The sequence below is a fragment of the Diabrotica virgifera genome, chromosome 9, assembly GCF_917563875.1.
Source record: "Diabrotica virgifera virgifera chromosome 9, PGI_DIABVI_V3a".
Lineage (NCBI taxonomy): Eukaryota > Metazoa > Arthropoda > Insecta > Coleoptera > Chrysomelidae > Diabrotica > Diabrotica virgifera.
In genome coordinates, this window is record NC_065451.1 from 223,035,051 (window position 1) to 223,049,041 (window position 13,991).

General features: G+C 33.2%; 2 protein-coding genes across 2 annotated transcripts; both read left to right on the plus strand.

Moving 5' to 3' along the window:
- Positions 1-6,517: 6,517 nt before the first annotated feature.
- LOC126891666 (gastrula zinc finger protein XlCGF7.1-like) lies at positions 6,518-7,486 on the plus strand. The gene has a single exon (XM_050660895.1). The coding sequence runs from the start codon at positions 6,518-6,520 to the stop codon at positions 7,484-7,486; it is 969 nt and encodes a 322-aa protein (XP_050516852.1).
- Positions 7,487-11,837: 4,351 nt separating this feature from the next.
- Positions 11,838-12,812, plus strand: LOC114325004 (oocyte zinc finger protein XlCOF19-like). Its single transcript, XM_028272931.1, has one exon. The coding sequence runs from the start codon at positions 11,838-11,840 to the stop codon at positions 12,810-12,812; it is 975 nt and encodes a 324-aa protein (XP_028128732.1).
- Positions 12,813-13,991: the final 1,179 nt, after the last annotated feature.

Genomic DNA, 13,991 nt, shown 5'->3' on the forward strand with positions numbered 1-13,991 from the left:
ATGGACATCCTATTCCGTCCAATGAGTACTTGTGCTGCCATCTAACAGCTTTTGAACAAAATATTTAATGTGTTGAAATTTAGTTCTATAGTTACTTATGACTGGTGTATGCAGTGCGAATTCATTTGAGTTTCTTTCGTTATAAATATGAATAATTGGTATTGAATGTGTCTTATGGTGTTGATAAATAGTATAATTTGTTAAAAAACTATTGTTAATAATGGTTTTGCTTAAAATTCGCTACCGAGGAATTTATGAAAAGCGTGTACTCGTTTGTGGACATTGTGAGTCAACGAAACAATTAATTTTTAGGTAAATATAAAAACGCGCTCTGTCCAAGAAGTATGACCAGATGGATTTCATCATTGGCTCATATACGATGATAAACCTAGTGCATCCAGATGTAAAGTGCCTCTTTGTAAGGGCAACTTACGAATGACATGAGACAAATACAATGTTCATCTCTGTATGCAAGTAACGAAAAAAATTGTTTTGTAAGATCATACATTACTTATTCAATAAAATACTTTAGATTTGTTTTTTTAATAATTAAAAAATATATATTTAATATTTTTACTTCATTGGCTCACGATATCCTCAAATGAGGACATCTTGTAGTGACCAAACTGTTCATTTTGAAAATGTAAAACTCATATCAAAAATTGGCAAAAAAATCATTTCCGCTATGTTACAAATTTCAGATTTTTAGCTTAAAGAAATTTAATTAGCAAAAAATATATATATTAACGTATATCCAAAAAACGCGAAATTTATAAACCTCGAGACGCAATCGGAGAGCTCTGTGAATTAGTGCAGAAACCGAAGCTTTTCACCTCGCAATTTTTACAGAATGGATCGATTTGCTTGAAAATTTGAGAATAAGCAGTGGATAGTATAAGGATCAAAATCTATATGATGCCGAAAGGCGCTTTTACCATGGGGGTGGCTGCCACCCAATCTCGGGGGGTGGAACTTTTTTATTATATTTTGACCACAAAAGTTGATAAAAACATTCATTCTAAGCAAAAAATGTTCTGTACATTTTTTTGATAAAATTAATAGTTTTCGATTTATTCGCTATCGAAAGTGTTAGTTTTATAATCAATGTTTTTCGATATACTCATTATTACAATTCACTCAATTTTTGCCGTAGAAAAAATTTTTTAAACCAAGTTCTTGGTAATTAAATAACCTACAATTTCATATTTAAATATTTTTTCGTATCTTTGATGCTAATCTTTCTATTCTGAAGAAAATGGCATTTTTTACCAAACTACAAAAATTCGTTATCTGCTTTTAACTCCAGTTTTTTTAAAACTAACCATTCTAAGCCAGTCAAACTTCTAGAATCTATTAATAATACATAAATAAAGAAGACCAAATAAGGTCAATGACTAATTTTAATTAGGATGGTGATTAGGTGGCTCATTCCGATCACTTTTTCGCTGAAAAAAATAGGGACTGACATTCTTTTCATTATAAGTCACTTAATTTTTGAGCTAGAGACTTTTTTTTATTTCTAGAGATAGATATTTTTAAGTACTTTAACCTTCCGATGACCAACCTTTTTTTGTTACACTGATGACCAAGGGGGGGGGGGGATGACCCCAGGTCAAAAATGTCAAAAATGACAATTATCAAAAAAATGAAGTTTTTTTTTAATTTTTTTTTATGGCATGGACTTTGTCATTCAGCCAGTCACAACATGAGTATTAGTGTCATGTGTAGTATGTATGTTGAGTAAGTGTCTTGTTACTTTGCAAAGTCGACGTCATTAGCGTAAAACTACTTGGAATTACACATTATAGACGGTATTTTACTAAACATCAACTTCAGAATATATTTTTTATTCGTAAAATATAGGGAATTTTTTTTATTTCAAAATATGAGGATATCTAGAATGATATTAAAGTCAAATAAAAAAATAATGAGTTAAAAATTGAAAATACTTTTGAATTTATTAAAGAAAAACATACGCTGGGGTCACAATTTCCCCCGCTTGGTCATCCGAAGGTTAAATTAGTTTCAACAAGTTATCCTCGAAAAATGCATAGTTTTCTCGCCTTTTGACGTTGAAACTACAATATTTAGCATTTGACGAAGAAGAGTTAACATATAATAAAGTATAGCTCGATTACTATTGGTCTTAAAGAAAATAAAAAAACGGTTTTGTTTATTTTTTCAAAAGGTACAGTTATATTAAAAAAAAAAAGGGTACAAGTATTAGAAAGGGAAGTTAACGTCATCCTATTTGTGTAAAACCGGCTGGGATTTTTGGAGGTTATCAAATGTCATAAGTGATCAAAAATGCAACTCATAGACGTCAAAGACGTTTAATTTGATAAAAGGTTTAACGTTACGTACAATAAAAAATTAATATGCCTCGTCATTTAAGTGAGATTGAAAAGGCTCAAATAATTACGAAAATGGAAGAAGGATGGTCAATTCGTGCGCTAGCAAATTTCTATAATAGAAATTTGAAAACAATCTTCAGAATTAAGCAACGATGGGTCCAACAACAATCATTAAAAAGAAAAGTTGGTTCAGGGCGTTCCAAAGTATCCACTCCTCAACAAGATGCTGTTTTAGTTCAATTCTAAAGAGATAATCCATTTGCGACGTCGAAGGATTCATACGGGATTTCCTGGTGCCCAACCTACTGTAAGCAGAAGGATCAATGAATCTGAATTAAAAAACCGACCAGCTGCTAAAAAACCATTAGTAACTGTTGAACATCGGCAAGCAAGAGTAATATTTGCACTAAACTATATTTACCGCAACCCACAATTTTGGAACAACGTCATTTTTACTGATGAATAGCTATTTGTATAACAAGGGAGGAAAGTGTAACTTTTCCTCCCGAGAATGAAGTTTACTGCCCGACGCGTAGCGGAGGGCAGTAATCATTCAAGGGAGGAAAAGGCACTTTACTCCCATGTTATACATATGGTTTTTCCACCTTCCTCAAATAACAAGTAATTTTGTCATTTTTACTTAATTTATTTATGTAACTAACCAACAAAATTTATTAGAACTAAAACAACAAGTAGGTACAATATAACTGTCAGCTGTCAAATATAAGTCAAATTATTAATGTAAACATTGTTAAATCAAAATAACAATTTACTGTTTTTTACCATTCTGCAAAATATAGGATGTTTTATAAATAAACGTTAAAATGTATAGATACTCCGTAATAGAAAATAGATATTATACAGGGCGTCAGTAAGTTATATTTCATGAATGAAATATTATGACGTCACTTTTACTTTTCCTCCCTAGGGAGGAAAAATATTTTCCTCCCTAGGGAGGAAAAGTACAACTTTGCTCCCTACAATCAGGTCCGGAAAAGTATACTTTCGGTAGAGGTAGGTGGAAAAAGACTTTTCAGTCGACCTATAACGGTCAAATCCGTGTTTATCGTCCAGCCAATACTAGGTTTGAAGAACGATATATTCACTCTCATAATAAATCTGGACGTTTTTCTGTAAATGTATGGGGTTGGATTAGTATACATGGACCTGGTGTTTGTTGGCGATTAGAGGGAAGATTTACTGCCGACAATTACATTAACGTTTTGGAACACGTAATGCTCCCTTCTATTGAGCAATTGTATCCTAATAATACTTTTATATATCAACAAGATAATTGTTCAGTCCACATTGCCCATGCCGTAAGGAATTGGTTTCAAACGCAAAACCTGGAAGTATTGCCATGGCCTGCCAGTCCAGATATAAATCCAATTGAAAACATTTGGGGCATAATTGTTAAAAAAATATATAAAAGAAATTTTATGCCACAAAATTCAGATCAATTGTGGGATACAATCTTAGAGTGCTGGGAAGATCTTGATTCAAATATGATATCTAATATAATTCAAAGTATGCCAAATAGACTAAATAAAGTTATAGAAGCAGACGGTTCTATCACCAAATACTAAATTCTATTTGTAACAGTCATTAAAATTATTCTTTATATAATTGTTGAATAAATGGTTTCGTCTAATTAATGCTCAACGCCAATGATTTATATTTTTAATAACCTGTGACATTTGATAACCTCCAAAAATCCCAGCCGGTTTTACACAAATAGGATGACGTTAACTTCTCTTTCTAATACTTGTACCCTTTTTTTTTGAATATAACTGTACATTTTTGTTAAGTAAAGTTATTTTGATAAAACGAAAACTTTTGGAGTTATAGCAGAAAGTTTATTAAAAACATTGATTTTTTTCGATGCAAAACTAACACTTTCGCTAGCGAATAAATCGAAAACTAATAATTTTATCAAAAAAAATGTGTAGAACGTGTTTTGCTTAGAAATATAATAAAAATTTCCACCCCGAGATGGGATGGCAACCACCCCCATGGCAAAAGCACCTTTCGGCACCATATAGATTTTGATCCTTGGACTATCCACTACTTATTCTCAAAAGGCCTAGCCGGGTAAGATGATGAAAAGTGCCCCCAACTCGATTCGAATTCTATATAGGTCACTGTTTAGCATATATAGTGAAACTAACTTTCTGAAATTTTTAGCCCCCTAGGTGGTCATGTGACCCACCTAGAGCCTAATTAGGGTTTTTATGTTTTTATTTTTTATCTCAGCCGCATCGAGAACTAGCGAAAAATTTTAAATAAAAAAGTTATAAGCTTTAAAAAGGTCTGTCCGAAAAAAATTTTGTTTTTAATTTTTGGCGGGAACTTTAAATTTTAGAACGATTTCAAAATTTTAAATGAGTATAAAAAAATAACTAAGACATTCGTTTTCACTAAAAAAATATATAACGTGTATTTTTGCATAATGTTTCACTCTGAATTTTTTCAATTTTTTAAAATTGGTGAAACGCTCCTTTAAAAATAAAAAACCGCATTTTTTCGGGTTTTTTTTCGTTTTTTGATACAATTTAATACATATTTTTCAAAAAAGGTAACACCGTCACTGGAGTAGGTAAAAAACTGAAAAATAATTGGGGTTTGCTTAATAAAAATTTTTTGTGACGCCATCCATTTTCAAGATACAGGGCGTTGAAGAAAACAAAATTTTACACATTTTTTACGATTTTGCCGAAACTACTGGCAACATTGTAATAAAATTTGGCGAGTTTTAAGAGGTAGTTGTTGTGCATTTTTTACATACAATTAAGAATTTTATATGTATCGTTGGCGCGCATAGGGGTAATGGTCTGAACTTTTTAAAGAATAAAGATAGTACGCCACTGACATATTTCAAATTAACAATCGTTTTTGAATTTCTCGTTCAATTTGTGACAAAAAATCTATCTTCCTATTTTTTCATACGACGCGCAATTTTTATTCAAAAAATAAAACATCTTAACCGTTACAAAGTATTCGAACTTCAATGAAATAAAATACTACTATTAGTAGTTTCTACATCTACATAAACTCGTACATCCATTATAGAAACTAATTCGAATACTTTGGAAGCGTTAAGATATTTTATTTTTTGCAGCAAAACGGCGCCTCGCATGAAAAAATAGGAAGATAGATTTTTTATCACAAATTGAACGAGGAATTCAAAAACGATTGTTAATTTGAAATATGCCAGTGGCGTACTATCTTTTTTCTTTAAAAAGATCAGACCATTACCCCTATGCGCGCCAATGATAAATATAAAATTCTTAATTGTATGTCAAAAAATGCACAACATCTACCTCTTAAAACTAGCCAAATTTTATTACAATGTTTCCAGTAGTTTCGGCAAAATCGTAAAAAATGTGTAAAATTTTGTTTTCTTCAACGCCCTGTATCTTGAAAATGGATGGCGTTACAAAAATTTTTTATTAAGCAAACCCCAATTATTTTTCAGTTTTTTACCTACTCTAGTGACGGTGTTGCTTTTTTGAAAAATATGTATAAAATTGTATCAAAAAACGAAAAAAAAAACCGAAAAAATGCGGTTTTTTATTTTTAAAGGAGCGTTTCACCAATTTTAAAAAATTGAAAAAATTCAGAGTGAAACATTATGCAAAAATACACGTTATATATTTTTTTAGTGAAAACGAATGTCTTAGTTATTTTTTTATACTCATTTAAAATTTTGAAATCGTTCTAAAATTTAAATTTCCCGCCAAAAATTAAAAACAAAATTTTTTTCAGATAGAACTTTTTAAAGCTTACAACTTTTTGATTCAAAGTTTTTCGCTAGTTCCCGATGCGGCTGAGATAAAAAATAAAAACATAAAAACCCTAATTAGGCTCTAGGTGGGTCACATGACCACCTAGGGGGCTAAAAATTTCAGAAAGTTAGTTTCACTATATATGCTAAACGGCGACCTATATGTAATTTGAATCGAGCTGGGGGCACTTTTCATCATCTTACCCGGCTAGGCCCTTTTCAAGCAATTCGACCCATTCTGTAAAAATTGCGAGCTTTTGCCCTATTTTAAGCTTCATTACTTGGACTAAATGGTAAAGTATGCTTCCTAAGAATTATTTTCATTTCACCATTTATCTAAGATTAATTTTATTTTAGTGTGAAGTATGAATTTGTAGATATGGCAACGGTAAAAGAAGATGATACAGATGAGATAATACAAACAGAAGAACCAATAAAACCAAAGCGCAAAAGAGGCATGAAGGAAGTCACAGCCAAAATGACTCCGGAGGAATATGAAACCTACCTTGTTCAACCTGATGACTCTGATGTACCGCTAAAGTGTGACAAATGCTCCGTTACGTTTAAAAACAACATCGAAAAGGGCCTTCATTCTATAAAGCACAATGAAAAAGGATTCTATGAATGCCACGTTTGTCACACTTTACACCAGTACAAAAAAGCATTTGATAAACATATATATAAACACGAAGGTATTAAAAAGTATCAATGTCCGATTTGCAAAAAACAGTTTGATATAATACGTTTGGCATACGAACACCAGTATCTACATAATAACGAAAAACCCTTCGATTGTGACATCTGCGGGAAAAAGTTTACCACGTCACATGCAGCAAAGAACCACAAACGTATGTCTCACTACGAGATGCTGAATGGGCAAAAATCTGAAAAATACGATTGTAAAATATGCAAGAAACACTACGTTCAGGCTTCTGGGTTGGCTCATCACAACTTTAGACACCACAAAGAACTATGGAAAAGGAAAGTCGCTCTGTGTGAAACATGTGGCATGGAATTCTCGTCCCCGTCAGAACTTAAGAGTCACTCCGTGGTTCATTCCAAAGACACACCTTTTGCGTGTGACAAGTGTCCAAAAAAGTTCTCACGGATGAAACGTCTCAAACAACACCAAGTTGTGCACACCGGGGAACAAAGGTATACTTGTAGTGAATGTGGAAAGAAGTTTGCCCATTCTTCCAATCTTCGTAACCACGTGAAGCTGCATACCGGGGAGAAGCCCCACACTTGTGTGATATGTGGTAAAGGCTATATTTGGTCGGGGAATTTGAGGTTTCATCTGAATAGCGTTCATAAAACACAAACTAATGTTAACACAAAGAAGAATTAGTAATTTATGTAATAAAATTGTCTATGAAGTCTTTGTAATTTAAAGACAGTTAAGATTTAAGTTGTTTCAGAGATCATCACCATCTGTTTACATATGTTTCAACCTCTTGGTATCATCAGAACAACCTATGGTGTGCTCTGAACCAAATCTTACTGTTAAGTAAACAAATTAATACGAAATAATTTGCTAATAGACGTTTAGCGACATCTAACAAAAAATAAGCGATATCTAAGGCAGGCCGCACATCAAAGAAACATGAAACGTGAAACATTAAACGTGAAACATGAAATAAATAAATTGTAAAAAAGTAACCGTTTCATGTGATATGCTAATCGACGAAATATAAATAAAACTTGTATAGTCGGCAATGGATAGTGACGTGTAGGTCTGGATCCCGCGTATGAAAAAAAAAGTTGATTAATAGTAAGCTGAAAATTTGTTAATAGCTTAAGGGTGTCTAGTCGGATAAACTTTGATATATGGGAACACTGGAACAGGGGCAGTTTTAATTGTGGAACAGGTTAAAAATTTGGAACGGTCAGACCACGAAAACGGCACATTTATTTTGTCCGACAGAACAGACTTAAACTCTCCGAACAGAGATTAAACTCTCAGGCAAAAATCAGACTGCTATTTATCACCTGTCATAATTCCTGTCATTTGACATATTCTACATGTTCCACTCATTAAAACGCCCATTTGGTGATAAATAGCAGTCTGATTTTTGCATGAGAGTTTAATCTCTGTTCGGAGAGTTTAAGTCTGTTCTGTCGGACAAAATACATGTGCCGTTTTCGTGGTCTGACCGTTCCAAATTTTTAACCTGTTCCACTATTAAAACTTCCCCTGTTCCAGTGTTTCCATATATCAAAATTTGTCCGACTAGACACCCTTAAACTATTAACAAAATTTCAGCTTGCTATTAATCAACTTTTTTTTTTCATACGCGGGATCCATACCTAGTGGTCGTTGCTGTCGGCGCCGCTCTTTAATTGCTTTTTAATATCAAAGAAACGTGAAACATAAAACAAATAAATTGTGAAGAACGAAACGGTTTCATGTTATAGAGTGTGGGAAGCAGAGGTTGAACTTCGCAAATAAGTCCGATTTTATTTTTTTTTTCTAGTATATCAAGGGGTGCTTTTAATGAGACTAACTTTTTCTTAAAAGATTTCGCCCCGGAGCACCCATTTTCATCCCTTTAAAGGGGGTAGTTTGTGGTTTTTGCGAAACGTAGCCCTTCCTGTACGTTATTGCAAAAAAATCCTTAATAGAAATAGGAAGAGGACTATATTTCCTACAATTTATTCCGCGACAGCATATAATCTATTTCACACCGTTTAGCGGAGGTGGCGCCCCAAAGTTGACAAGTTTTTAAAAAAGATGTTTTAAAAAAATTAGTTTTCTCTAACCGTAATGGGAATCAAGAAGCAACCCAGCGGCAATTATTAATCACAAATAAATGTCTGATTTTTTGGTATAGGTTTCATTTAAGGGCACTTGTCTATTTTTTAATTACAGGGTGTTAAATTTTAAAAAGCCATTTTTATATATACCATCTGAACCGCTTATGCTAGCGTAAAAAAACTTTCAGAGATTACCCATGTGTATTATTTACAAATTTGTATAATACACCCCCATATTTTCCCCGTGTGTTCTTTTATTTGTCATAAGTATGTTATTAAAAAAATGAGTAGGTGACAAAAAAAAACAAAAACTGGGGCCCTTCAAAGCATTTCTGAGGTTTGCGGCGCCATTGTGCCGTAACGGTTGCTTATACGAAAAAAATGCATAGGCAAATGCCGTCTTTAATTCTGTATAAGCGTTGTTTAAAAAAAATATATAGTTATTGAAAAAATCGTAAAAACATGCTCGCCAAACTTATTTTCAGGGATAAGGATAGTTTCCGCAGGGATGTTGCAATAAACATAATATATATTTATAAAAAACCCCTACTGATGGAGTAGAATTTCTCCCTACCCCCTTTAAAGGAATTAAAATGGGTGTTCCGGGGCAAATCTTTTAAGAAAATATTAGTCTCATAATAAGCACCCCTTGATATACCAGAAAAAATAGTAAAACCAGACGTGTGTCGAGTTTGCGAAGTTTAATTTCTGTTTCCTACACTAATATACTAATCAAAGAAACAAAAATAAAATTTGTATAGTAAATAATAGGAAGTGATGATGACGAGGTCGTTGCGTTGCTGTTGTGAAAACTCTTTTACTACTGCCCAAAAATCATAGGTAACTATAGTACATAATATTTGGTTGCAAACGAATTAAATAATCATCTTGCTAAATTTCAATAATTTTATAGAATGAGTATTCAAACTGTTACATTGTTTTATTGTGGATCGTGGTTAAAAAAAAACGATATTTTCTTGTTATTGTCTATTCGAGTACCACTTCAGGTTATAATTGTACAACAAACTCTTCGGTCTGCTCCACCACAGAAACCAATGCAATATTAAATTCTTGGTCAGCATTTATTTTACGCACGTAATTAATTAGTTAAAACAATGAAACTGATATCGAAAAATAGAACACGTCCTATTTCATGAAACACGTTTCAAGAAGATCAAAAATGTTACATGGGCATAAATCACACTCGTTTCATAGATATGCGGACGTCTATTTGTTTAGCAGTGTTTTATTTCCATGAAACGGGTTTCACATTTCATGTTTCTTTGGTGTGCGCCTTCGGAAGATAAAAATGTATTATTTTTAATAAATATATTATTTTTTTTATAAAAATGTTTCACACGCATGAATCACACTCGTTTCATTGGTATGCGGACTTCTATTTGTTTAGCATTGTTTTATTTTCATGAAACGTGTTTCACGTTTTATGTTTCATGTTTCTTTGATCTGCGGCCTGCCTTAGAGACTTCATTTCTAAATATATTTAAAAACAAAAATCTAAAAAATTTCTAGGTCGGAAACAAATTCTCACTTTTACCTATACCCTCATCATCATCATCATCATCATCATCATTCCTCAACCTCTTGCCTCCACTGTTGAATATAGGTCTCCTCCTTTTTCTTCTATTGTTCTCTATCTTGTGCTTTCTGTATTCAATTTCCTAATGTTTTTCTCAAGTCATCCATCCATCTTTTTTATATCCTTTTTAATAATATACTTCTGTTGAAACTGGACATTTTTGTAATTTTTATCTTTAGAAATGGCTATGAAATTTACCGTTAGGGCGAACGGCGAAATAAGCTTTTTATTGTTTATTAGTGGGTTCCGTTGCTTCTTCACGTTGCGTTCGGAGGACATTCATGAATTCTTTGTGTCGGCCTGGGTGGTTTTGCCCAAGGTTTAAAATGTATATTTTTATATATTAAGACTATTGTTAGAGCCTCTCCATTATGCATATTGTATTAACCATTTTGCGATTTAGAAAATTTTGTAATATTACCAAGTCGAACTTGATTTTGTACACATCTCAATATTAAAAATAAACAGAGTATTAAAATCTCGTCGTATATTATTTTAAATTAATAAAAAAATGTTTTCTGCAATTATAGCTCACGGCGAACTGTTAGTAGGTCATTTTTCAGTTTTCAAAAACCGTATACAGGGTAAACTTTTTAAAACCGGACCTCAAAGTTTTTTTGATTTAATAAGTCAGTTGATTAGGTAGTAGTAGTGTAAAGCCGAGATCTAACGGAATGGGGCGTGGCGCTAAGATAAATATAAAGTATGTACATAACCGAAAAGGATAAAACTAAAGACAAAATCAACGCAACGTGAAATATTTCCCTTAGAATTATAGGAATAATATTATTTCCCTTAGAATTTGTGATATACAATCCTTGAGTTAGAACCGAACTCTCTATTTATGGCCGGCCTGCATGAGCGCGAAGTTTCCGACGGTTCAAGGAAGTCAGAAGCTGATATAGGCCCTTCCAACTCGGCTAGGAACTGCTACGGTCAGTGCTGTGGTAATTTTACTGTTGAGTGATCTAACGACCTTGTGTTGGACATTTTATGAATTAACCAACTTACTAAAATTGCTGTCGCCAACACTGGTGGTGTACTCTCGATACACGAGTGGATATGTTCCATCGAGTCCGGCCGAATTTATCAAAAATTAATATTTATTAATTTCATAGTATCGTGGGGCGTCAACTCTCTTTTCTTTTCACTGTTATCTGTTATCAATTTTCTATTTCTCTTTGCCGACGTGAACTGGCGAAAACAGCGTGCTTCAATAAGGTAATCAGCAAAAATTGATAAATCAACAATTCGTTAATTCTGTTTAATACTTCCTAAAAATTAATTTCATTTCACCATTTTTATCTAAGATTTATTTTATTTTAGTGCGAAGTATGAATTTGTAGATATGGCAACCATAAAAGAAGATGATGTAGAAGTTATAATAGATATCGTAGACGAACCAGAAAAACCAAAGCGCAAAAGAGGCATGAGAGACATCCTCGCTAAGATGACTCCTGAAGAATATGAAACTTACCTTATTCAACCTGCCAACTTTGATGTGCCACTTAAGTGTGACAAATGCTCGGTTACTTTTATGAACAACGTCGAAAAGGGCCTTCATTCTATAAAACACAATGCAAAAGGATTGTATGAATGCCACGTTTGTGAAGATTTTGTGCATCAGAACAGACAAGCATTTGATATCCATATCAGGGACCATGAAGGCATCAAAAAGTACAAGTGCCCGATTTGCAACAAACAGTTTACTATAATTAGACCTGCATACGAACACAAGTATTTACATAATAAGGAAAAACCCTTCGATTGCGACATTTGCGGGAAGAAATTCACCACGTCAATTACAGCAAGGAACCACAAAAACGTGGCTCACTACGAAATGCTAAATGGGCAAAAATTCGACAAATATGATTGTAAGATATGCAACAAGCATTACGATCATAACTCCGGGTTGGCGCATCACAACTTTAGACACCACAAAGAACTAGTCAAACGGAAGCCTGCGCTGTGTGAAGCCTGCGGCATGGACTTTTCCTGCGTAGGAGAACTTAAGAAACACGCCTTGGTTCATTCCAAAGATACACCTTTTGCATGTGATCATTGTCCAAAAAAGTTCGCACGAATTTGGCGCCTCAGGCAGCACCAAGCGGTACATACAGGAGAGAAGAAGTATACTTGTGGCGATTGTGGAAAGAAGTTTGCCTATTCATCTGCGTTTAAGAACCACAAGAGGCTGCATACCGGGGAGAAACCCCACACTTGTAGGGTGTGTGGTAAAGGCTATATTGCTGCTGGGAATTTGAGGTTTCATCTTAATAGCGTTCATAAAATACAAGTTAATGCTAACACAGAAAAGAATTAATACTTTATATAATAAAATTTTCTATAAACTACTTGTAATTTGTTTTTGCATTTAGCATGTTTACATGTACATATAGTCTAGCAGCCAGGAGATGTTGAGTATATGGCCCCACGTTGAGCGCCAAAAATGCCATCGCCTCACAACCCAACATACACTTGAAAGTTGAAGGTGAGAGCACATGTGTTCGTATTTGTAATTTTTATATTCACCAATATCTTGTATTAATGTAGGAAATATAGAATTATCTGGTTCAGTAATTAAATCAGTAAAGAAATGGAGTATATGTGGTAGATAATATACAAGCAGTTCAATTGGCAGAGCTCAACACACATTTTTGAAGTTATACTTCTTTAGGCGCGATTGAGAGTAAAATTTCATAATACTGCGCGCATGCACACACAGACAGTATGGCGTTTAGTGGCTATCTTTCAAGTTATGTATAAATATATCAGTGCAAGAAAAGGTGTGAAAAGAATATATTAGTGTTTTTAGTAAATATATTTATTATAATTTTTGTGCTTTTGGATTTGTCTTCCTCAGGAGTAAGATGAGTATTATTAAAACAATTTATTGTATATTTATTATACTTCACCTTGCCTGTTTGTTACCGTGAATTGTCATTAGGTACGTCCGAACCGATACAGACACTGTCTTCGTAGCGTATTTGGTATAGCATTCGGCCAGAGATCGAGAGGTCTTGAGTTCGAATCCGGAGCAATCCTATACTTTTTTTTTTATTTTTTTGAAAGCGGTAAGCACAAAATTAGTTTGGTGTTTAAAAAAAATTAAAACAAACTGTTTAAAGTATATCTATTTTTAAGAAATCATATAATAGAAGTATAACTTCTTACGTTCGTACAAAGTACACACACACATTATTTTTTTCTCGTAGAAGTGTTTTAAGTTTAATAGATATTCTATAGTACAGTTGAGTCCATGGTTCTTTACCCGTGTGTCATCATTTAAAGAATACGAAATAAGTCGGAAATTGTGGACTGCATTGTCGGACAAAAAGTGACCACTGCTCCGATCTATATATTATTTTAATATCTGTAGTGATTATTAAATAAATGAAAAATTTATAAAAAAATATAATTAATGTAAGTATTATTTTTGTCATTTCTTTGACTTTTGCGGTATCTTAAACAAACACGTTTCCTTAACTGTGTGAATGAAGAT

Bases quoted from the DNA above. Each gene is read 5' to 3' on its own strand.
- LOC126891666 (XM_050660895.1), top strand. From the start codon at position 6,518: ATGGCAACGGTAAAAGAAGATGATACAGATGAGATAATACAAACAGAA.
- LOC114325004 (XM_028272931.1), top strand. From the start codon at position 11,838: ATGGCAACCATAAAAGAAGATGATGTAGAAGTTATAATAGATATCGTA.